The sequence below is a fragment of the Pogoniulus pusillus genome, chromosome 7 (assembly GCF_015220805.1).
Source record: "Pogoniulus pusillus isolate bPogPus1 chromosome 7, bPogPus1.pri, whole genome shotgun sequence".
NCBI lineage: Eukaryota > Metazoa > Chordata > Aves > Piciformes > Lybiidae > Pogoniulus > Pogoniulus pusillus.
Window position 1 is genome coordinate 39,082,115 of NC_087270.1, and position 22,470 is coordinate 39,104,584.

At 45.0% G+C, this 22,470-nt stretch overlaps 1 protein-coding gene across 1 annotated transcript in view; it reads right to left on the reverse strand.

The window, feature by feature from the left end:
- INTS9 (integrator complex subunit 9) overlaps nucleotides 1–22,470 on the reverse strand; it is an 85,384-nt gene continuing 62,914 nt past the window's right edge. The window contains exons 13-17 of the mRNA XM_064146659.1: nucleotides 21,565–21,689; nucleotides 20,456–20,623; nucleotides 5,294–5,392; nucleotides 2,879–3,016; nucleotides 1–1,216 (exon numbers count right to left, since the gene is read on the reverse strand). Coding sequence (XP_064002729.1) covers nucleotides 1,040–1,216; nucleotides 2,879–3,016; nucleotides 5,294–5,392; nucleotides 20,456–20,623; nucleotides 21,565–21,689 — 707 coding nt within the window. The 3' untranslated portion in view covers nucleotides 1–1,039. The remainder of the gene's footprint in view (nucleotides 1,217–2,878; nucleotides 3,017–5,293; nucleotides 5,393–20,455; nucleotides 20,624–21,564; nucleotides 21,690–22,470) is intronic.

Here is a 22,470-nt window from a genome sequence, read left to right on the forward strand (position 1 = left end):
TTCCTCCTGACCAGGCTTTTTATTTTGAACACCAAATAAATACAAACCAACTCCCTAAAAAACAAACAGCAGTGAATCTGAGAAACTGGCCACTTCTAAAAGCAATACTCCTAAGTTTAGGCCCCCAGTAGATGACTTGAGGCACAAAATCCTCCTCAGGTGTGTGGTACAGATGGATTTATATGAGTCAGGATTTGGGACTGGGGGGGATGGGCTTTTGGAAGGCAGAAACAAGAGGCACTTAAATTCCAAAGTACTAGGAGTTTTAACTGCTTTATATACTTTTGAAAGCATCTTCCTGCAATACTTCTGCACTGATGGTGAAGGAACCAATCTCAGTGAAGAGCCTAGAGCTAGGTGGACAAATTGGTCACAACAGGTGAGGGTGCTCTATCAATCAACACCTCACATCACTAAAGCACATAGTCTGTTTTCCAAATGCCTCTGCTTTCAGAGGGAATGGCCAGGCTCCTGCCCCTCTGAAACTGTTCTACCTGCCCACCACAGCCTCCTTTTTCTACTTTTATCATCTCTGCCTTAGCAGCTTTCTCCTTCCCTTTTGTGTCAGTGAAATATGCCCAAGAATGCAGATGGAGGACAGAGAGAAAACTGGATCTGGTGACCAGGAAGAAGCAGTGGGGAGAAAAATGAATCTCCCAATATCTAAGGCTGTTGTTTCAATATTCCTACAGAGTTTTCTCAGGTGAAGGACTAGGGCATTCACTGCTGAGAGGGTCACACAAAGTAAGGGCTTTGTCTGCACCCTGCCTGTGTAAATATACACTCTGTTTACTCACTCTGTGCTTCATATCTCCTAGAAGATCCCAACTCCCAATTGTACAAAACAGGAATCTCCTCCAAAGTATTCCAAAAGTGTTCAACAATAACATTTTAAAAATAGATAGATAAAGAAAATACTTCCTTGCTTCTCCATGAAAGGGAAGGTGGTTTCTGGTCTCTTTGGATGAAGAAATGTTCTCTCTCCCTTAGCTCAGGTTCTTTGGGGCCTCTCCTTGCAGAGCAGCATGATGCCCAGCAGCTAAAACTTCTGCAGGAACTTGAGAACCAGGTCACGCAGTTTCACCCTCAAAGGTTCATCGTTGTCACAAATGATGTGGGTGGAGTCCTCCTCGATCTGGATGAGGGTTTCTGCCTCCTGGAGCAGCACGATGTGGCCCTTGGCTGTGTCCTCCACCTTCACATCATTGAAACCATGCTAGATGTAGCATTGGGGAGGGAGTAAAAGAGAGAGAAATTACTACAGGTCAGGAAAACAGGCAGAGTTGAAAGACAAGGGCACAACAGGGAGGAAAGGTGAGAATGGCCACAAAATATGGAATGCCACTGCAGATAGACTAGATCTCTGGGGTTTGCAGAGGAAACATGCACAGGCTAAGCTAAGGATGACCCTCACTATATGGATAGACAGGGCATAGAACAAGAAGGCTAAAGCCAACACGTTCCACTACACCAGGTCACTGTAACTGCAAAATCTTGAGAGACAAAGAAGACAAATGACTCCTTTAACCACAGAAATTACCATCTCTAGAAATTACTCCCTCAAAGAAGATGAACGTGGAGAGTTACTGAACCTCTGGGCAGAAGTCCTCACAGACAACCCTGCCCTTTTTCCTGCTAATTTTAGTCAAGGAGTCATGCAGGCCAGAACAGGGCTCCACAGCTGCCTACAAGTTCAGCCACCAAGCCCCCTGTCATGCAGCTTCTCAGAAAGCTTCTCCATCAGTGGAGACCTCTGGCCTGTTGCTCAAATTTATTGGAAATCAGCTGATGAATCCAAAAGTTACATGGGGAAAATTCACCCCCACTGAGTGACCCCAAAAAGCTCTGTTTCCATGGGAAACCAGGAGGACATGACTAACATGAAGCCCCAGTGCAGAACCATGGAATCATAGAAACATGAAATGGTTTAGGTTGGAAGGGACCTTTAAAGGTCATCCAGTCCAAACTCCCCTCATAGAGAGAAGGGACAACTTCAATGTCATCAGGTTGCTCAGAGACCCAAACCACCTCACCTGGAACAGTTCTGGGAATGAGGAATCTACCATCTCTCCAGGCAAGTTGGACCAGCATCTCACCACCCTTGGTGTAAACAATTTCTTTCTTCCAGTCTGACTCTCCCCTCTTCTACTTCAAAAGCATTACTTCTTGCCCTGTCACAATGGGGCCTGATGAAACGTCTGTCCCCACCTTTCTGATGGAACCCCTTTAAGTACTGAAAGGTGACAAGGAGGTCTCCCTGGAGCCTTCTCTCCTCCAGGCTAAACAACCCCAACTCTCTCCACAGCAGAGGAGTTGCAGCCCTTTCATCATTTCTGTGGCCTCCTCTAGACCTGCTTCAACAGATCCATGCCTCTCCTGTGCTGAGGACCCCAGAGCTGGGCACAGCACTGCAGGTGGGGTGTCAGCAGAGTGGAGTAGAGGGGCAGAATCTCCTCACTCAATCTTCTGGCTGTGCTGCTTTGAGTGTAGCCCAGGATATAGCTGGCTTCTGGGCTGCAAGCATGTTCTGTTGGCTCATGTCCTGCTTGTTGCCCACCACTACCCTCAAGTCCTCCTCTGCAGGGCTGCTCCCCATCCCATCATCCCCCATATACTGAGGAGCACTTTGACCCAGGTGCAGGACCTTGCACTTGGCCTGACTTGGAGTCTTATCAGGGCATGACTTTAGAGGGAAGTGTTCCCTCCATACTCAGTGCAGGGACACACAGTCCTAGTGAAGCACTCTGAGTTCATTAGTCCCTCTCCATTTCAAGCAACATTAAAATTATTTATTTCCCCTCTCTCTGCTAGCAAAGCAGCACATTTCTGAGATGATACAAATCCCCTTGAACCTCACTTGCCACCAAAAACTTATTACCTTCTCCAGAGTCTGCACAAACTGGTCCACAGGAATGGAGCCGCTCAGCAGTGGCTTCAGAGGTTTACACTCTGGCACCTCATCACTCACTCGCTTTCTCTTCTTGCCAGCAGTAGGTTGTGGAGGTTTTGGAGGGAGCTAATGGATGAGAATGTGCACAGTAATGCAGTGAACAGCATCAGCTGACCATAATTGAGTTGGAATATCAAATACACAAGACAAGAAGAGAGTACTGTTTTCTGTGGCTGAAGGGGAAGATTGCAGTGCTGAAGGGGAGAAGACAAACCCAGTCTTGGGCTCCACTGCAGCTCTGCACACACAAGCCATTTAGAAAGATAAATTAGCAGCTTTAGCTCAAATCTCCACCACCTTCAGATTTCTGTCAAATTCAGTTCTGTTCAAATTTCCATCTTCTTAAAAGGCCTGTCTGACTCAGCTCCAGACTGAAGCTTTCTGGTTTAGCATTGAAGCACTCTGTAATATTTCCTAAGAACCATGCTTTAAAGAAGTCAGTGCCTTGACAATCATACTCTGAAAGATGCAACACGCTGAGAAACAGGCAAATACAAAGCAAGGAACTGCTCAGGGAATGAAAAATATCAGGAATTTATTTCTCCCTGGCCTCAGAAAAGTGAGTCTTTAGGAAGAACTTGAATAGGCAGGGAGGTGTGAGAGATGCTGCAGTGCCTGAAAAAATCACTGGAGTGTGATCTGGGTATAATTTTAGACTGCTTCAGGAAGTGATTTGCCTTAACTCATCCCCAAGAGCTGTCTCCACTAGCAGGAAGCAGCAGTAGCAAACCAAGCACCATGGCCTGCTGTGCGGTGGGCAAGGCAAGGGTGGGCTTAACTGAGCACGTCTGAAAGAGCAATTCATGGACGTGAAAGCAGGTTCCTGTAAAGAGAGCAGTGAGGAAACTGTGAAGTGTGTCCTGTGCAGAGTGAGTTAGGCTGGGGGAGCATCAGCACTGGTCCTCCCCAGAGAACCAGTAACTCAGTCCCTGGGAAGAAGGTGCTGGGACACTTCTCCAAACTTTTGGCAAGACCATTTGCCAGAGATGTGTCTGCACCACGCAGAGGGCATCTGCCTGAGTCAGCATCCTGTATGCTCCAGGTGACAGACTGAGCTCTTCTCAACGCTGTGTCTCTCCCATCACATAGCACCAGGTCTGAACCTGCTGATGGGCATGTCCCCGTGTTTCTTTCCACATTGTTTTTGATCCTTGAGAGGGAAATGCCCCCTGCCCAGGCTCCAGTTCCACAAGCAGGGATGCACTTAAGTCATTTTAAACTCCCACCATTTTCCTGTTAGCTGGTGGGCCTGTGTGCATGTATTGTGTCATGTGTGCACAAACCACTCACATAGGTCTTTGTTCATTGACTGAGGTTTGGGGCTTGTCTACACACAACTTCTCTAACTCCCAGAAGTCCCAGGCTCAGCCAGTACTGACAGATGCTGCTGTGCTGTCCTACCTCTGTCCATTTAAGAGGGCTCTGGCATTTTAAGCCCAAGTTTATTTGGCATCATGAATCAGAGTAGAGAGTAAATGAACAACACAAAAAAGGAAGCTGTCTCAGACCAACTATGCTGCAATACTTCCATTTTTCCAGTGCTGCCTAGAGTTTCCAGGACACCGATTTGGAAGGAGGCACATGGCCTGTCTGCTGTGATTTAGGTGACACAAATCCCTAACCAATCTTTGTGTGCCTGCATTAAAGACAATACTGTACTAGGCTCAATTCTGAAGTGTATCAAGCCCTGTTCAGTCTGCTTCCCAACAGGAGAGGCAGTATTTGCCAAGTGTAGCTTCACTGTGTTCCCTGCGTGCTCATGCATCAAAGGAGAAAGGGGACTAGGACACCTACTGCTGAGCAGGCCCATCAGATGCCATCACCTTCCAGGGAGCACTAATGCCAGGAACTGCAGTGTCAGCCTGAGGGAGGTGGTAGGGAGACAGTGTACACTCTTACTTTGTACAAGGATTCATAATCCACTTCCTGGGGAAAAAGGCACTGTAAGGAAGACAGTTCCTTTACTTGCCTCATGTCTTAGGTCATCTCACTCCTCTGACCCTCAGTTGTAAGTCCATGAGAGGCTGGCTGATGCTGATCCTGGTGTATGACTTATGGAAGACAGCTGTATGATTTGTAGCCTCTCTTCAGGGATAATCTCACTTCCCCATTTATCTTACCCAGGCACACAGCCATGAAAGAGAGGGGAGAGAGATTTATTTGCATCCCACACTGCACTCTAAGTGTAATTCCTTACTCACAGCAAGACAAAGCGCCTAACAAGGACTTTGCTCCGGTGGAGAAAGAGTTGTTGGAGGGGTTGCCTCATGAGAACAGCTGGAGTCCCAGATGGCAGGAAACCCAGGAGAAGGATATCTTTCTCCCTTTCCCATTGTACTGTACCTGCAGCACATGCTTGTTGTCTTTAGTATGCAACACAGCAGAAACTGTTGCCAAGGAAATACCAGGCTTAATCTCCAAGGGCACAAGCGAATCTGCAAGCTAAAGGGATAGAAGGATTTTATTCAGCAAGCAATGATCTCAAAACTTGTATGAGTCCAGCTGTGACTTACATTGGCAGCAAGGTATCTTTAAATCATGGGCCAGTGAACTGCAAACACAAACCCACTGATAAAGTGACAGAGCACTCCTCTTACCTGCTTAGTCCTTCCTTCCAGCTCTTAAAGCTACTGACTTTCATATTGCTGTCAGAGCAGTACAAGATTTTCAGCAGCCAAGGCAAGTCTCACAATATATAATTTAAGAGAAACCTAGTTAAAAGGACTTTAATAGTAATTCTTATTAGCAAAACAAATAATGTAGTTAGCCATTATTTATTATGCTTGTTATGTCAGTGGGTAACAAAAAATTAAAGCTGGTTTCCTTTTCTCAGTACCTCAGTGCCATGGTGTTCTGGCTGCAGACTAGCTGGAAGAAAAGGGTTTCTGCTCAAAAACACTGACACTTTTCCATACAAGCCCACTGCCTTTTCTATAGAAGAAATAAAATCTAGTCTTGGCTCCAACTTTTAATTCATTGGCAGCCTTCCAAGAGCCTCAGCACCGAGGGTGTTGGCAGTGCATGTGGAGTGGGCAGTACTGCACCTGCTGAGACTTGTGGAAGTTGGCCAGCTGGGAAGCACCTCTTCAAGCCATGTTTCCAAAGGAATGCTGCAGAAAACATGGCTTGTGAGCACAGAAAACTATACCCTTTTTCACAGATTCACAGCCAGCAGCACAGAATTGTTTTGGTTGGAAAAGACCTTTAAGATCATTACATCCAACCATTAACTCAACACTGCCAAGTCCACCACTAAAACCACATCCCTCAGCATCACATCTACACATACTTTAAATTCCTCCAAAGATGCTGACTGCATCACTTCCCTGGGCAGCCTGTTCCAGGGCTTGACAACACTTTTGAGGAAAGTCAAAGAGGGTTCTAGATGAAAATACACTGGAGTCCTGTCCATGACTTCAGTCAGGATTCAGTCCTAGGTAAACAGGTACCTTCACAGCATGTGGGTGAGCAGCACAGGCAGTTTCCATGTATCACTCCCATCCAAACACACTCCTGCTGTTCACAGTGGACCTAAAGGCAAGGATATGTGAAGCGTGCACCATGGCTGTGGTGAAACTCAGCAGGTGACTCAGAAATAGAAGGGATGAAAGGACTTTTCATTTGGGAAGACAAGTAACACTAAAAAGACAAGTAGCACCTTAACAGGCTGCCTGGAGAAGTGGTGGAGTTGCCATGTCTGGAGGGATTTGAAAGACTGTAGATGTGGTACTGGAGGACATGGTTTAGTGATGGACTCAGCACTACTGGCTTAATGGCTGGAGTCAAGGACCTTAAAGGTATTTTCCAACCTAAATGCTTTTATGATTCTCTGACACAGACAAATAGCACTATAGTAGACTCCTAAATCAAGAGGGATTAACTCAGTCCTAAGAGCCAGTGATCTTGCCAAACTCCTATGATTCTGAAGGGACAGAATCTACTTGGCTGTTTTTCCCTACAGATGTACCATCAACCCACCCAGCAATCCACCTCATGTAGATAGAGCCTCTCTGAGATGATCTTCATCTGAATTCCATTCCCTTTCACCTTCAAACACATGGCACCTGCAATTGGAGCCATATATCAAGAAGCATTTAACATCCAGATAAACAAGTTCTTTTGAAACTTCAGCCATCTACTGTAGTGCTTCCATGGAGCAAAGCCAGCAAAGCCTGGCAATGCCAGCTCTTTTCAGCATGCCAGATGCTCCCAAGCATGAAAAGCAGGAAGAGAAACTGATTTTAGAAAAGCATTCCCATTTCACAGATGGTACACCTGAGTCAAAGAAACACTGAATTCCTCACCAAAGACCACCCAGTGAATTTTCAACAGGATCCAAACCTAGAGAGGGATGGAGCAGAACAACTGAATCTTGCCACTTCTAAGGAAATCTCAGGTACCAAAACTTTATGGTTGGGAACTCTGATCAACTGTAAATTGTGACTATGTAGGTGATCACCCTACCACTGCAAAGCTCTAATCCTTTTGAACAGAGAAGCAACTGAACCTGACTTCAAAAAGCACTCACTGCTGGCTTAATTCTTTTGCCATCAAAGCACTGAGAAGGCTTTTCTGCTGGCTTCAATGGTGGCGAAGTTCAGCAACTTCTAACTTCTGACATACTTACCTACCGCTACTAAAGCTACAGGAACATTCTGAGAGCACCTCCTTGAATTCAAACAGCTGGAAGAACACAGGCATTCTAAGACTGCATTCAATCCCCCAAAATTTTACATGCTTTCAGATGTTGTGAATCTCAGAACCCAAAATTTCATGGCTCAATTAAAATTGCTTTCTCTCTGGGAATAGTTCAAGATCTGTAAAGCACATGATTTGAATGCAGCCTGTGTTGAAAGCTAACAGAATGAAAATATTGCTTCAAATCTCCCCTGAGACCTAAAAATAGTAACATTTGCAGCAGTGTGCTGTGCTGCACTTTGCAGTGGTCGAAGGCACTTTCCATTTCTACCACCTTGCAGAGCAGGATCGATACAAAGTGAGCTCTAATCAAGAATATATGGCAAAACGACAAACACTGTCAAGTCAAAGATCCTTAAAAACCAGAATGCTGCTTAGAATCAAAGTCTTCTTCTGCCAATGAAATACTTTGATGTTAACATTTATGCAGGCTTTAACCACAAAGTTGTTCAACAGCAACATTCTAACTATTAACAGTCAAAAAGACAGTACAACAGACATTCATTTTTAGCTTCTCTAAGACGTTGCTTCATCTCACAGCCCTCTCTGATCCCTTTATTATAGAAGTCTACTGACCCAAAGCAAAAAGGTCATTTAATCACATCCAGTAACTCACCCACCAAGACCAGACAGCACTGCTTTCAACTGACCTCTTGCACAAACAAATCTCAGAACTCTTCCAAAGTGCTAAGGAAACCTTTTTCAGAGAAACAGCAAACCCTGCCTATACTCCAAGCAGTGGCAGCTCCACCATTTCCTCTCACAAGCTGTTCCATGCTTTAATTTTCCTTGCAGCTAGGAAAGCGTGTCTTATTTCAAGGCTAAATTTGCCCAGCTTTCAGCTACTGGATCTTGTTATTCCTTTGTCTGCAAGACTGAAAAGCCCCCCACCACGCAAGAATAAATGCTTCTTCCTTCCAGTCATTATCACAACGCCAATGCCACATGCTGGCATCAGGAAAGTCACGAAAACAGAGACACAAGGCACTGAGAACTAACCACACTAATCAGTCTCCTGCCTATGGATGAGTGCTGGGACTGCCTCAAGAGAAACTTGAACGTGTTCCTGTGCTGCTTGTTTCTTTTGTCAAATTACACCTGTTAAGGAAAGTTTAAAACAGAAACCAACTCAAAACAATGAGTCATTGACTCTCACTAGTCTGAAACTGCAAGTGTTGCTGTGAACCTCGAAACAGCTAAGGAGAGAAAAGTCATCTTGGGATGTTCTGATCCCATGATCAGAAGTGTCCACCTTGCAGAATCACAGAATGGTGGGGATTAGAAAGAATCCCTGGAGATCATCTTGTCCAACCCCTCTCCTAAAGCGTTGGAAGGAACCTCCGTGTCCAGTTCTGGGCTCCACAATTCAAGAGAGATGTTGAGATACAGGAAGGTGTCCAGAGAAGGGCAGCAAGGCTGGGGAGGGGCCTGGAACAGACCCCTGTGAGGAGAGGCTGAGGGAGCTGGGGGTGTGCAGCCTGCAGAAGAGGAGGCTCAGGGCTGACCTCAGTGCTGTCTACAACTCCCTGAAGAGAGGCTGTAGCCAGGTGGGGTTGGGCTCTTCTGCCAGGCAAGCAGCAATAGAAGAAGGGTACACAGTCTCAAGTTGTGCCAGGGGAGGTCTAGGTTGGATGTCAGGAGGAAGTTGTTGCCAGAGAGAGTGATTGGCATTGGAATGGGCTGCCCAGGGAGGTGGTGGAGTCGCTGTCCCTGGAGGTGTTCAGGAAGAGTCTGGATGAGGCACTTAGTGCCATGGTCTGGTTGATTGGACAGGGCTGGGTGATAGGTTGGGCTGGATGATCTTGGAGGTTTCTTCCAACCTGGTTGATTCTGTGATTCTATGATTCTCTGGAGATCATCTAGTCCAACCCCTCTCCTAAAGCACTGGAAGAAACCTCTGGATTTCATCTAGTCCAACCTCTTTCCTAAAGCACTTATTGTGGGTCATAGAATCATAGAAGTTACACAGGATCATGTCCAGGCAGGATTTCAAAGTCTCCAGAGAAAGAGACTCCACAGTCTCTCTGGGCAGCCTGGTCCAGTGCTCCGACACCCTCAAAGGAAAGAAGCTTTTCTTCATGTCAGATAGGGCTTCTTGTGTTCTAGTTTCTGCACATTAGAGACATTTTTACCATAAACCACAGTTGAATCTTTCATGTAGGATTGCATTTTCCACAAGTAAATGAAATCTGACACATGCTAGGTGAGCCCAAACACCACTGTTGGCCTAAGTACAGCTGTTTATAAAGAAAAAGCAAAGAATACAGGTTAGGTTAGTCTGAAATCTCTACTAAAGCCTTCATCAAGGACAACCCTCCCTAGGTTTAATGTTGAATGCTGTCTTCAGTCACCAGCCAAAAGTTTCTCTTGTTGGCAATGAAGAGCTGAGCAATGACTGAGGATGGAATCTGAAACTCTTACAGTAAAAAACAAAACTACAACAACAACAACAACAACAACAAAAAGCTGGAAAAGCAGTGAATAAAATCAGGAGAGGACCAGAACTGTAGCACAGGTGTTTGTCTCCTAGCACATGCAGTTGTGTGTGGAGTCTTCTTCTTTGGCGACTCCCAAGGCCTGTCTGGATGTGTTCCTCTGTGATCTGTGCTAGATTGTGTGGTCCTGGTCTGGCAGGGGGGTTGGACTCAATGATCTCCTTGGGTCCTTTCCAACCCCTAACATCCTGTGAGCCTGTGGTCTTGGTCCTATGGAAAATCTTCCCTGGGACAGACATGCACAGTATTTTATCACCCCAGATGCAGCTGCACTGGCAGTGTTGACTACCACTGATTCCTTCCTAGATTTTTAGGACACTTCTCCAAACATCATTCCTAGATTTTTGGGGCAATTCCCTTTTCCCTCCTCACCTCCAAGTTTTGTAAGTGCAACAGCTCTTGACTTAACACTAGAGAGGGCACACGAAGACTTTCCCAGCAGGGAAATGCAAAGTCTGAGGTGAGCTGGCATGAGGACTGGAGCAAAGGGGAACACAGCAAAGTTTACCAGTAACTACAAGCCTCTTCCCTTTTAAGATCTGAAATTCAGTGATGTGTACATGAGATTGCAGCATGTATATTTAGAAAGGGACACAGCTGGGTTTTCACATCAACATCAAATGTGTGTCTTCCAGATTTGCAAACTGTGCATAACTGAATGAACTCTGTGTTAGAGGTAGGAGTCAGAGCTGCAACTCTGGATCAAACCAGAGATATCAAAGACATGAAACCACTGGGTGGGACAGACAGATTATGAACTCAACACACTGCAAGTCCTTAGGAAAAACAAAGAAAGAATAAACTTGAGAAATATTCCTTAGGGCAGGGAACAGCTCTGTTTAGTGCTTGTACAATATGTAGTGCTCAGAAATCCTACAAATAAGATTCAACAAGGACAAGTGCAGAGTCCTGCACCTGGGGAGGAATAACAAACTGCACCAGTACAGGCTGGGAGGTGATCTGCTGGAGAGCAGCCCTGTGGAGAGGGACCTGGGAGTGCTGGGGGAGAACATCCATGGCACAGCAATGTGCCCTTGTGGCCAAGAAGGCCAATGGGATCCTGGGGTGTATTAGCAAGAGTGTGTCCAGCAGATCAAGGGAGGTTCTCTTCCCCCTCTACTCTGCCCTGCTGAGACCTCATCTTGAATACAGCATTCAGTTTTGGGCTCCCCAGTTGAAAAGGGACAGGGATCTGCTGGAGAGGGTCCAGTGGAGGGCCACGAGGGTGATTAGGGGACCGGAGGGCATGGCTTATGATGAGAGGCTGAGGGACCTGGGACTGTTTAATCTGGAGAAGAGAAGACTGAGAAGGGATTTAATAAATGTTCATAAACACCTGAGGGTTGGTCAGGAGCAGGGGGACAGGCTCTGCTCACTGCTCCCTGGGATAGGACAAGGAGCAATGGGTGTAAGTTGCAACAAAAGAGGTTCTGCCTCAACACAAGGGGGAACTTCTTGACTGTAAGGGTCACATAGCACTGGAACAGGCTCCCCAGAGAGGTTGTGTCCTTCTCTGGAGCCTTTCAAGGCCTGTCTGGATGTGTTCCTCTGTGATCAGTGCTCTGGCAGGGAGGTTGGTCTCAATGATCTCCTTGGGTCTCTTCCAACCCCTAATATCCTGTGAGCCTGTGATTCTGTAAGGGCATCCATTACTCATGCTGTTATACTGCAGTAATAAAACAAATGGAAGTAAAATGTTTAAAAAAGTCAAAAGTGGGTCAGATGTGACTAATACAACAACTCTGTCTGATAAGACAACTGCTGAGGGAACTGGGGCAGTCACAGCCTGTGCTTCATGAAGCACTTGCAAGGTACCACACAGCTAATGGCAAACCATGGGTTTCTATAGCAGTCCTGAGGTGGGAATACAGCTGGTTATAGCAAAGATATTCTCAGGTAACTACTGGGTTGTTGGGTCAGTCTTGAGCCTGCTGCCATTCAATTTTTATTTATGACCTCAGTAAAGAAAGAAGAGAGTCTTCAGAAGGCTCCACTGAAGTTTATAGAGGCAGCCTTAATAAAAGAAAGATCAGGCTACCATCATCCAGGAAGAACTAGACAACCTCAAGAGCTGGAGTGAGAAAAACAAGATGAAATTCACAATAGCATGAAGAGCAAGGCCAGGGACTAGGCTCACACTGAGAGTTTCTGCTGTGAGATGGCAGCTGCTGAGATGACAGAGGTGAAGGGTCCAGATTTGTTAGTCCATCCCATACGAACTGAAAGTCACAAATGTGACATGGCCACAAAAATGTTAAATGGAACTAAGTCCTTAAAACACCAGGTAATTTTAGCAGAGATGAGCCATTGCTATCATACTGGGCCCAGCAAGATCTCATCTGAATTAGCAGTAACTTGTGGGTAATTTCAGTTCAAGTAAGGGTTAGGGCAGGAGGAGCTGTCTTGTAAGAGGAAACTAAATATCTTGGCTTGTTTACTCTGGCAAAAAGAAAGCCAAAAGGAGAATTTGATTACTCTACATAAACACCACAGGGAAAATACCAACAAGAGGGAAAATCTATTTATGCTAAAAACACGTTGTTAAGAATACGTATGTGCAGGCCAGCCATGAATACATGTAGGCTGGAAATCAGGATGTTTCTAGCCATCAGAGACAGTGGGGGTTTGAAAGGCATTCTAGTGGGAACAGCAAGGGCAAAAGTCCTCACAATTTGAAGCTGATGCCTTACATTTTTTCAGGCACATTATGAACACTATTACTAACTGCAGCTGGGTTCTGGCCATGTAACCTGTGAGGACACTTCCATTTCTAGGTGGAAATGATTGTTTACAGCCTTGGAGCTTGTCAGGTATAAAGAGATTCCCATGCAGACCCTACTCTCTAAAAAGGATGCAATTTCTATGCAACAGAAGAATATCCTCTTCCCATTATTAAAGAAGCCCAAAGGTCTTAAGATGTGCCTGCCCTCACAGTGACTCCACCAGACCCTGCTGATCACAGTTTCACAGAGGGTTTTACAGTAAGTAGTCCTCAGGAAAATCTGAATGGAGATCAGTCTGCTTCGTCCTTCATCTCTCCACTCACCCAGCTTGTCTAACACATCAAATCCAGTTTCTGGAAGCAGAAAACTATCTTCCCAGTGTAGTTTTTAATAGGAAAAGAGTGCCCAAATTTTCCACATGCTTAAAAGCTGAGCCCTTTCACAAGCAGGGATGAGCTGGAGCATCTTCCCTCTGAGGAAAGGCTGAGTTACCTGGAGCTGTCAAACCTGGAGAAGACTGAGAGGGGATCTTAGAATCATAGAATCAGTCAGGGTTGGAAGGGACCACAAGGATCATCTAGTTCCAACCCCCCTGCCATGGGCAGGGACACCCTACCCCAGATCAGGCTGGCCAGAGCCTCATCCAGCCTGGCCTCAACCACCTCCCTGGGCAACCTGGTCCAGGCTCTCACCACTCTCATGCTGAACAACTTCCTCCTCACATCCAGCCTGAACCTACCCATCTCCAGCTTTGCTCCATTCCCCCTAGTCCTGTCACTCCCTGATAGCCTAAAAAGTCCTTCCTCAGCTTTTTTGTAGGCCTCCTTCAAATGATGATCTATAAAGGGTGAGTGTCAAGGGGATGAGGCCGTACTCTTTCCAGTGACAGGGCAAGGCAGAGTGGAACAAAGGAAATTCGCCCTGAACATGAGGAAAAACTTTCTTGTGAGGGTGCTGGAGCCCTGGAAGAGGCTGCTTGGACAGGCTGTGTAATCTCCTTCTCTGAAGACCTTCAAAACTTGCTTGAGCACAATCCTAGGCAACCTGCTCTGGGTGGCCCTGGTTTAGCAGGGGGGTTAAGTAGATGTTCTCCAGAGGCCCTTTCCCACTTCCACAATTCTCTAATTCTGTGATTCTGTACAGTGAGTTTTGCAGACAGAAATATAAAACATGGTCTTCATCCTATCACTTGTATTTGGATGGCTGTTTGGAAAGGAAGACAATTTACCTCCCAGCCTCTTCTTAACCCTTCACAATTTAAGTAGCAGAAGCTCTGTTGTCAAGCCACTTCAAACACAACACAAAAATGTCCCAGAAATTACAGTGTGGGCAGAGGTCTCAAACAGATTCAGCCTAGGCTTTAAATCATCTGCTAAATCAGGCAGAATTTGGGTGCAAGAAGTCTGCTAGTATCAGATCCCACAAAGGAAACCAAAAGATAGGTGGTCAAGCATGGGTTCCAAAGGGGAAAGGTCTAAAGATTTCAATATGCCTGTGGAGCAAGTATTTATGACCAGCAAAGATATTAAAGACATGAGTATGCTGCAGGACATTATGAAGTAGAATGGAAACTGAGGAGTCTTTCTAATGAGATTCTTTAAGAAGAAAATACTGATTGCATTGAACATTGATGACATAATTGGGAAGACAGCAGACTACAGTGGGTCTGGCTTTACTTAAGAGCAAGCTAGTAAAAGCTGGGACAAGAATAGTTTTGGTGGAATGTCAAAAAGTGAAGTCAAACTTGGAGAGGGCTTGTGCTAGATCAGCAGAGGGACTCCAGGCAATTTTACAGACACTGGATTCAGTGAGCCTGGAGCTGAAAGAAGGAATGACAGAAGCAGAAGCAAGCAGGCTGGTTTTATTAATTTACTTTATATTATTTAGACTGCAGCATCTTTACAAGGGGAATAGTCAGGGAAAAAGGAACAGAGAGATCAAGAGATTGGACAAAGTGGAGCCGCCAAAAATAAGTTGAGGGTAAGAAGAAACACAGAAATTAAAACTCTTTAGTCCCTGAAACACAAAAGGAAGATGGAAAGGTAAGGTGAAAGTGATGTTTTGCCTTTCTTTCTCTCAAAAAAGGAATTGGCAAGATTCTATGTGGAAAGAAAAATCAAGACAGGAGAAGGGGAGAGTGGAGGTGAAATCTACATAATTGTAACTGGCTGCCAAGTAGCTGTTTTCCTAATTCTTCTCTGCAATACTCCCTTATAATTTCACTTCATGTCAGGCTGTGCATTGTACATTCACATCCTCCTGTGCTGGCCTGTGTCCTGAAGAACGTGCAAATAGTGTATTTAAAACCATAGAGCCCTCGGTGAAGTCAGTCTGCTCCTGAAACCAAGTGATCCGCACCATTGTTCCGCTGTAATTAAACTGCAGGCACATTACTTGCTCAAACACCACTGTTTAATTTATCTGTTTGCTCCAGGAGGTGTTTTCCATTTTCCCATCACTCTTTTGTGAGTAGACAATGCCTACCCAATTTCCAGGAAGCAGTCTTTTTTCTTTTTTTCTTGTAATCATTGTTTAAAGTGAAAGGCATATGCAGAGAAGAAGGAATTAGGTGAAGTGTAAAGGTTTCCACAACACCTCTGAGAGCCATTCCAGCCTGGTGCCTTGGGACTATTAAAACCTCTCTCTAAACAAAGGCTGCTCTGAGTGTAAATCTCATTAACATACAATAGTCTTGCTTGACCTGCCTCTGCTCTTCGGGGAAGTGATTGAAATGTAGACAAGCTCCTGCAGTACATTTACATTAGTCTGAAAGGCTGGAATCTGAACTACTGAGACAGTCTGAGGAAGGAAATGTCACACTACCTATCCTACTATCACCAGTCTGTGTCGACTGAAAACACGCTGAGTAAATTGCTTGGTTTTCAAAAGCTTTAGGAATCCAGACTGAAGTTTGAGCACATGGACACTTCTGGAGAAAGGGTTGTGGATGTCAGGAGAGGGCTTTGAGCAAGACATAACTGCAGGAGACATTCTTTTACAAGACTTTTAGCTGTACTTTAGACCCAAGTCCTACCCCTGCAGCAGATTGAGCAATTACTATTTTTTCCAGGGTGGATTTCATCATTCCATTTTTGGCTGGCATGGTTTTGACAAATAACAAACCTTCAGAAGGTTTGCTAGGAGCTATGAAATACCCCTTCCAATGGCCACTTGAGCCTCCACAGAACCCCAAAGCTGCCAGTAGCCTGTATGAAACAAATGCCCTTTCTTTGCAATATAGAAATTCCTATATATTTGGGCACCATTAAAGACTGTTCCTGGATGAAAGTACTGAAAAGGGGACATGAAACAGCAACTACTCCCCACCAAGGAGCTCATCTATCATATTTATAGTCCTGTCTAGCAAAACTCACCTAGCAGAAGGGGAAATTATGGCCATTTTTTGCCACCACCGCAAAAATCCTGCCTGAAACCAAGAGGCCATCTCCAAAACAGAAGCCTAATGACCTTTCTGCTCAGTGGGACAGACAGGGCTCTTCTGCTGGGACAGGGAATGAGGGAACATGAACATTAATAGGGAGGTCAAGTGCTTATTTAGAGAGTTAGCATGAAAGGAAATACAGGCACCAGAGTGAGACAGTCTTTTCCTCCTCTCATTTACTTGAAAACCAAACAATATCCCTTGGGATTGACTGTTGTGAATGGTTACACCCAGCAGGAGAGATCACACAGCTACACATCTCAGCAGTCACCAGTTTAGGCTGCTATGACTCAAAGACCAAAGTCAAAGAGGGTGGGAGACAATGTACTATTTCTCCCATGCCTTATCACCACTTTGCAGGTCAAGCTCTAGGCAAAAAACTAGTCTCAAATGATGGTGTTATGAAGACATGCTGAAACAGACATTGTCCTGGAGTCTGTAATCACTACAAAGGTGGCACTTCATTCCTTAAAAAGAATGAGCACCTAATTGTTGTACCCTATTAAAAAGTCTTTTCAGAAGCCTTGTTACACACCAAGTAGCTTTTTGCAACAAGCACAACTTTTAGAATGTGGATCTGCTGGAGCATGTCCAGAGAAGGGCCAGAAGGATGAGCAGAGGGCTGGAGCACCTCTGTTATGAGGACAGATTGAAAGAGTTGGGGCTGTGCAGTCTGCAGAAGAGGAGGCTCCCGGGTGACCTTCTTGTGGCCTTCCAGTATCTGAAGGGGGCCTACAACAAAGCTGGGGAGGGACTTCTGAGGCTACCAGGGAGTGATAGGACTGGGGGGAATGGAGCAAAGCTGGAGGTGGGGAGAGTCAGAGTGGAGGTGAGGAGGAAGTTGTTGAGCATGAGAGTAGTGAGAAAAGCCTGGGAAGAATCAGAAGTCTCAGCAGTTGACAAGAAAGACAGAATTCCCTGAAAGCATTTGGATGCTGTCTGAGGCTGTAGCTAGCCCTCTGAGTTAGGAGATAATATTTTGTGAGTAAATGCTTTTCTAATTCACCATTGCCTTCTGCCGTAAGTGGAAAGAGCTCCTTGAGTCCATCTAGTGGGCAAGCAGTATATTGACCACAAGCTGGGCAAGCAGTATATTGACCACAAGCAGTATTTGGCCACACTCTCTTCCAGTTCAATCAATGTCTATCTATTTTTGCAAGTTATTTCTAGATCTAGTTATTATCTGTAAAATCTTTCCATGACCGTGCAAAGAACAGATTATTGTCAAAATTAGTGGTTAGGGGTGGCAAGAGTTCTGACTATCAAAATTAATAAACAATATTAATTTTGGGGAAAAATAATCTTGCATTAATTAATTACCCCTTCGTAACAACATGCCACAATGGAGCTGTGTCTGAGTCCATTTACTATTGAAAAACTCTCTCTATGGCTCTGGCAGGCCTCTAACCAGTGAGCTGGGCAGGCTCGAATCATAGAATCAACCAGGTTGAAAGAGACCTCCAAGATCATCCACTCCAACCTAGCACCCAGCCCTGTCCAATCAACCAGACCATGGCACTAAGTGCCTCATCCAGTCTTATCTTGAACATCTCCAGGGATGGCGACTCCACCACCTCCCTGGGCAGCCCATTCCAATGTCAATCACTCTCTCTGCCAGCAACTTCCTCCTAACATCCAGCCTAGACCTCCCCGGGCACAACTTGAGACTGTGTCCCCTTCTTCTGTTGCTGCTTGCCTGGCAGAAGAGACCAACCCCACCTAGCTAAAGTTTCTCTTCAGGTAGTTGCAGACAGCAATGAGGTCTGCCCTGAGCCTCCTCTTCTGCAGGCTGCACACCCCCAGCTCCCTCAGCCTCTCCTCACAGGGCTGTGCTCCAGGCCCCTCACCAGCTTCGTTGCCCTTCTCTGGACACCTTCCAGCACCTCAACATCTCTCTTGAATTGAGGAGTCCAGAACTGGACACAGCACTTGAGGTGTGGCCTGAACAGTGCTGAGTACAAAGGAAGAACAACAGAGATGATGCACAAAGTAGACATACATGAAATGGTAGGAATGAGTGTTGTGGAGGGGCTGAGAGATTTTGTTACATGGCTAGCAATTCTCTACTTCATGTTTGGCTCAACTAAGGGTACTTCTGTGCTAGTTTGAGGCAAAGTGGAATATTTTGGTGAGAGAAATTAGATGACAGGCTGTGAAAAGGAAACAATGGTGATGTCTACTTCACTCACAGGCTTGCTGAGATGTATAAAAGCAAGAACACAAAACAGACAAGACAGTGTGTGAGTCTCTGTCAGAGTCTGTGCTTTCTCCCTGGGCTACTTTCTGTGTAACTAACTTTCTGCTTTCTAACCCCTCTTGCCAACCCTCCAAGCTCACCTTGCACATATGGCAAACTCTGAGATAAGGTAGTTGGGTGGAAAAAGGTGGAAGGGTGGTTGGGAGTCCCTCCTGGGGACTCTGGTTTCTAGGAGGGCTCTTGTGTTTCTGTATTACCTTTAACTTGCATATTTCTGTATACAGCTGTATATATTTGTGATATATTGTAAATATCTGCTTGTATCTTGTGCTAAGGTGTAAATATAAAGCTTCATTCCTTAACTTCCAGATGGCTGAATCTAGTCTGGGTGATTTCATAAGAGTAGGGAGGTGGGTAACACCCAAACTGTCACAACTTCATTCCTCTACTCTCTGATGAAAAACAGACTCACATATTCCACAGTTTCTAAAGGGCAGTAACGCCTGCTTGTAAAAAAGCCACTGCCACCTTTGAACCAATGACATATTTGTGCTGATTGGATTGTGAAAAAAAATATTTTAAGATCATCTGTGTTAGAGAATGAATCACCCTTTGTATTGTAGGTACATTCATATTTGATTGGTGGGGTTAATAAATTATTAATAGATGTTGTGGACACAAGCAGTCCACATCATAGATGGCTATGAACAACCCATTACCCTGTTGGACTTGGGTAGTCTGTAGGAATTAACCATTTATTGAAACTGCTGTAACACAAATGAGCCTTTTCTTTGCTACACCTTTAGTGATACAATAGATAATAACAATACTGCTTCTCATGGGAAAGGGTATCTCCTGACAGATATACCTGAAGGGAGGAGAAAGATGACTCCTGGCTGGCTACTAACTCTCAGATTCTTTGGATCCTTTCATCCTTAGCCACCAATTCAAACTGCAGCCACAGAATTGTAGAGTGGTAGAGGATGGAAGGGACCTCAGGAGATCATCAGTACCTCAACTTACTTGTATTTAAACTGGAGATGACTGGTTTGCCTCACAGGTGGCTAGCAGAGATTGCCCTTTGGTGTCTATTATGAGATGAGATGTATCTTTGTATGGGACAATTAACATGAACACATTTTGTTGCCCACAGTGATTTTTTCAACTCCCATTAGTTTACACAGTGCAATTCTCTCTCAGGAATGCTTATTTCTTGGCCCTACACTTGATAGAAAGTGCTTTCCTAGAATTACAGAATGGCTTAGGTTGGAAGGGACCTCAGAGATCATCTGCTACACAGCCTTCCTGCCATGGGCAGCGATGGTTCTCAACTAGATTCAGCTGTTCAAGACCTCATCCAACCTGGCCTTCAACACCCCCAGGGAGGTGGAATCCACAATCTCATCCATTCCAGAATCTCACCACCCTTGTACTGAAGAACTTCTTCCCAAGACCCAGTCTAAACCTACTTTCCCTCAGCTTTAAACCATTCCCCCTTGTCCTATTGCTGGACACCCTTATGAAAAGTCCCTCTCCAGCCTTCCTGTAGGATCTCTTCAAGTACAGGATACCAGCTATAAGTTTCCCCTCGAGTCCACTCTTCTCTACAACCCCAATTTCCTCAGCCTATTCTCAGAGCAGAGGTTGGAGCCTTTGGATCATCTTTCTGGCCCTTCTCATGACTTGCTCCAAGAGCTCTGTGTCCTTCTTATGATGGGGACACCAGAACTGAACACAGTATTTGAGGTGGGGGCTCACAAGAGCAGAGTAAAGGGGTAGAATCATCTCTATGGACCTGCTGGCCACACTCCTCTTGATGCAGCCTACACGATCATAGTTGACAGTAAATCACAGCAATAAGGCATCTTTAAAGGAGTTATTGAAGCAGCAACTTGGATTTGGCACTGTGAGCAAGAGGCCATTGTCTTTCTGCCCACGTTTGTTACTCACTTCAGGCATGATTTCGATCTTCTCGTAGCGCCGCTTGTACGGCAGAGTGAGGACCTCTGCTCTGCGGTAGGACATTGGAGGAGGCTGGCAGTCTATCATCAAATCTGTCCGATGAGACTGGGTGGGTGGTGGCTGAGTGTACTGCTCTGGGCAAACCACGTGGAGAGGCTGGAAAAGAAGAGTGTGGTGACTTCTTAAAATGTGTGCCTGCTTCTGCACGTTGCCCTTCAACAGTAATCATTGCCATAAGGAACCCTGCAGGTTGCTGTCAGCAACCTATCTTATTCGTATGAAGACAACATCTGAAACTCAATCCAGAAGATCCATTCAGCAGTGAAACAAACTGTTTTAGGAGCAGGCAGTCTTTGCTTTGTATACAACAGTGTCTGGTGGAGCAAGGCCTAAATTGGTGTCTTCAATCACCACTTCAATATCAGCTGCCATTTCCATGGCTTTTAAAGCTCTTCAGAGACTCTACCACTTCCCTAGACAGACTTTTCCAAGGGCTGACCACCCTGTTGGGGAAGGAATTGTTTCTCATGTCTAACCTAAACCTCTCTTGGCACAACTTGAGGCTGATTTTCTCTAATCACTTGTTACCTGGGAGAAGAGACTGATCCCCACCTCACTATAACCTCCTTTCAGAACACTGCAGAAAGTGAAAAGATCTCTCCTCAGCCTCTTTTTCTCCAGACTAAACAACCCCAGTTCCCTCAGCTGCCCTTCACAAGACTTGTACTCTAGACTCTTCACCTTTGTTGCTCCAGCACCTCAATGTCCTTCTTGGAGTGAGGGGCCCAAACCTGAACTCAGTATTCAAGCTGTGGTCTCATTAGTGCCCAGTACAGGGGCATTATCACTGCCCTAGTCCTGCTGGTCACACTATTGCTTATCCAAGCCAGGACGCTGCTGGCTTCCTTTATCTAGGGAGGAGTTTTACAGAGAGCAATGAAGACTTAAAGAGCAGTAAGTGTGTGGCTCAGTGAAGTTGTGTTGGTTTCCATTTTTGTAGTTCAACAGCTTACTGGACTGCAGTTTTGCATGTGACAGCAGCAAAAATGACATTGTGTTTTTTCTAGCATAAGAAAAGACAACAGAAAAGTCATTACCTGGACTTCTTTAAGTAGTTTAGACACCTGAATAAAATTCAGCCTTGTGTCAATGGGACAGTAAACACATTTCATTGCTAAAGGTTGATAAGGAGCCAGAGCATCCAGGTAAGAGAAATCAGGTTCTGAAAAGAGAAATGTTGAAATCACTGAGAACAAAGATGGTCCAGTTCCCCTCTAATTCCACATTCTAGTCTAGACAAGCTGTTGTTCAGCAATGTCAATTCCGTTACAGATTTCTTTTCCTTTCTTCCTTCCCCCACCTGTTATTTTCAGTTAATTTGATGAAAATTAGGCCCACAATTAGTCTTACCTTAATCAAGCAACAGAGCAATACGATTTCATTTGAACACATTATTGCATGACTTTTATAACAAATTTAATCAAGACAAAACCATCACCTCTTATTTTTAATCAGAACCTCTAAAAGAAGTCAAGATGAATATATATGTGTATATATATATATATAGGTATCATAAGGTATTCCACACATTAACTTGATCTCCACTATGGTAAAAATCCAGCATAAAGATAGAATCTTGATAAACATGGACTAAGGTTGTCTGCTGCAGACACACTGCCTCCCAACTCCTCTTTTTTCTTACAGTATATGCATCTTTTTTTTTTTAATTAATCTAACTTCCAGGTTTAGGCTGGTGGAAAAAACAAAAACACTTTTTCTGACAGAGTTACAGGTCTTTAGCTGTTCCCCCAAGCTGTCTGATTTACTACTGTGTGACACTGACTTATAAAAAATTCCACTGTACAGCACTAACGTGACATGCATGAGCTGTTTTTAAGATCTCCTAGGGAGTTAGTTTTCAAAGCATTGGTGTCACCAGAGAGAGAGAAAGCTAAAGCCAGACTACTCTCTACCTTGATTTCTTCTAGAATTTCTTTGTGGCT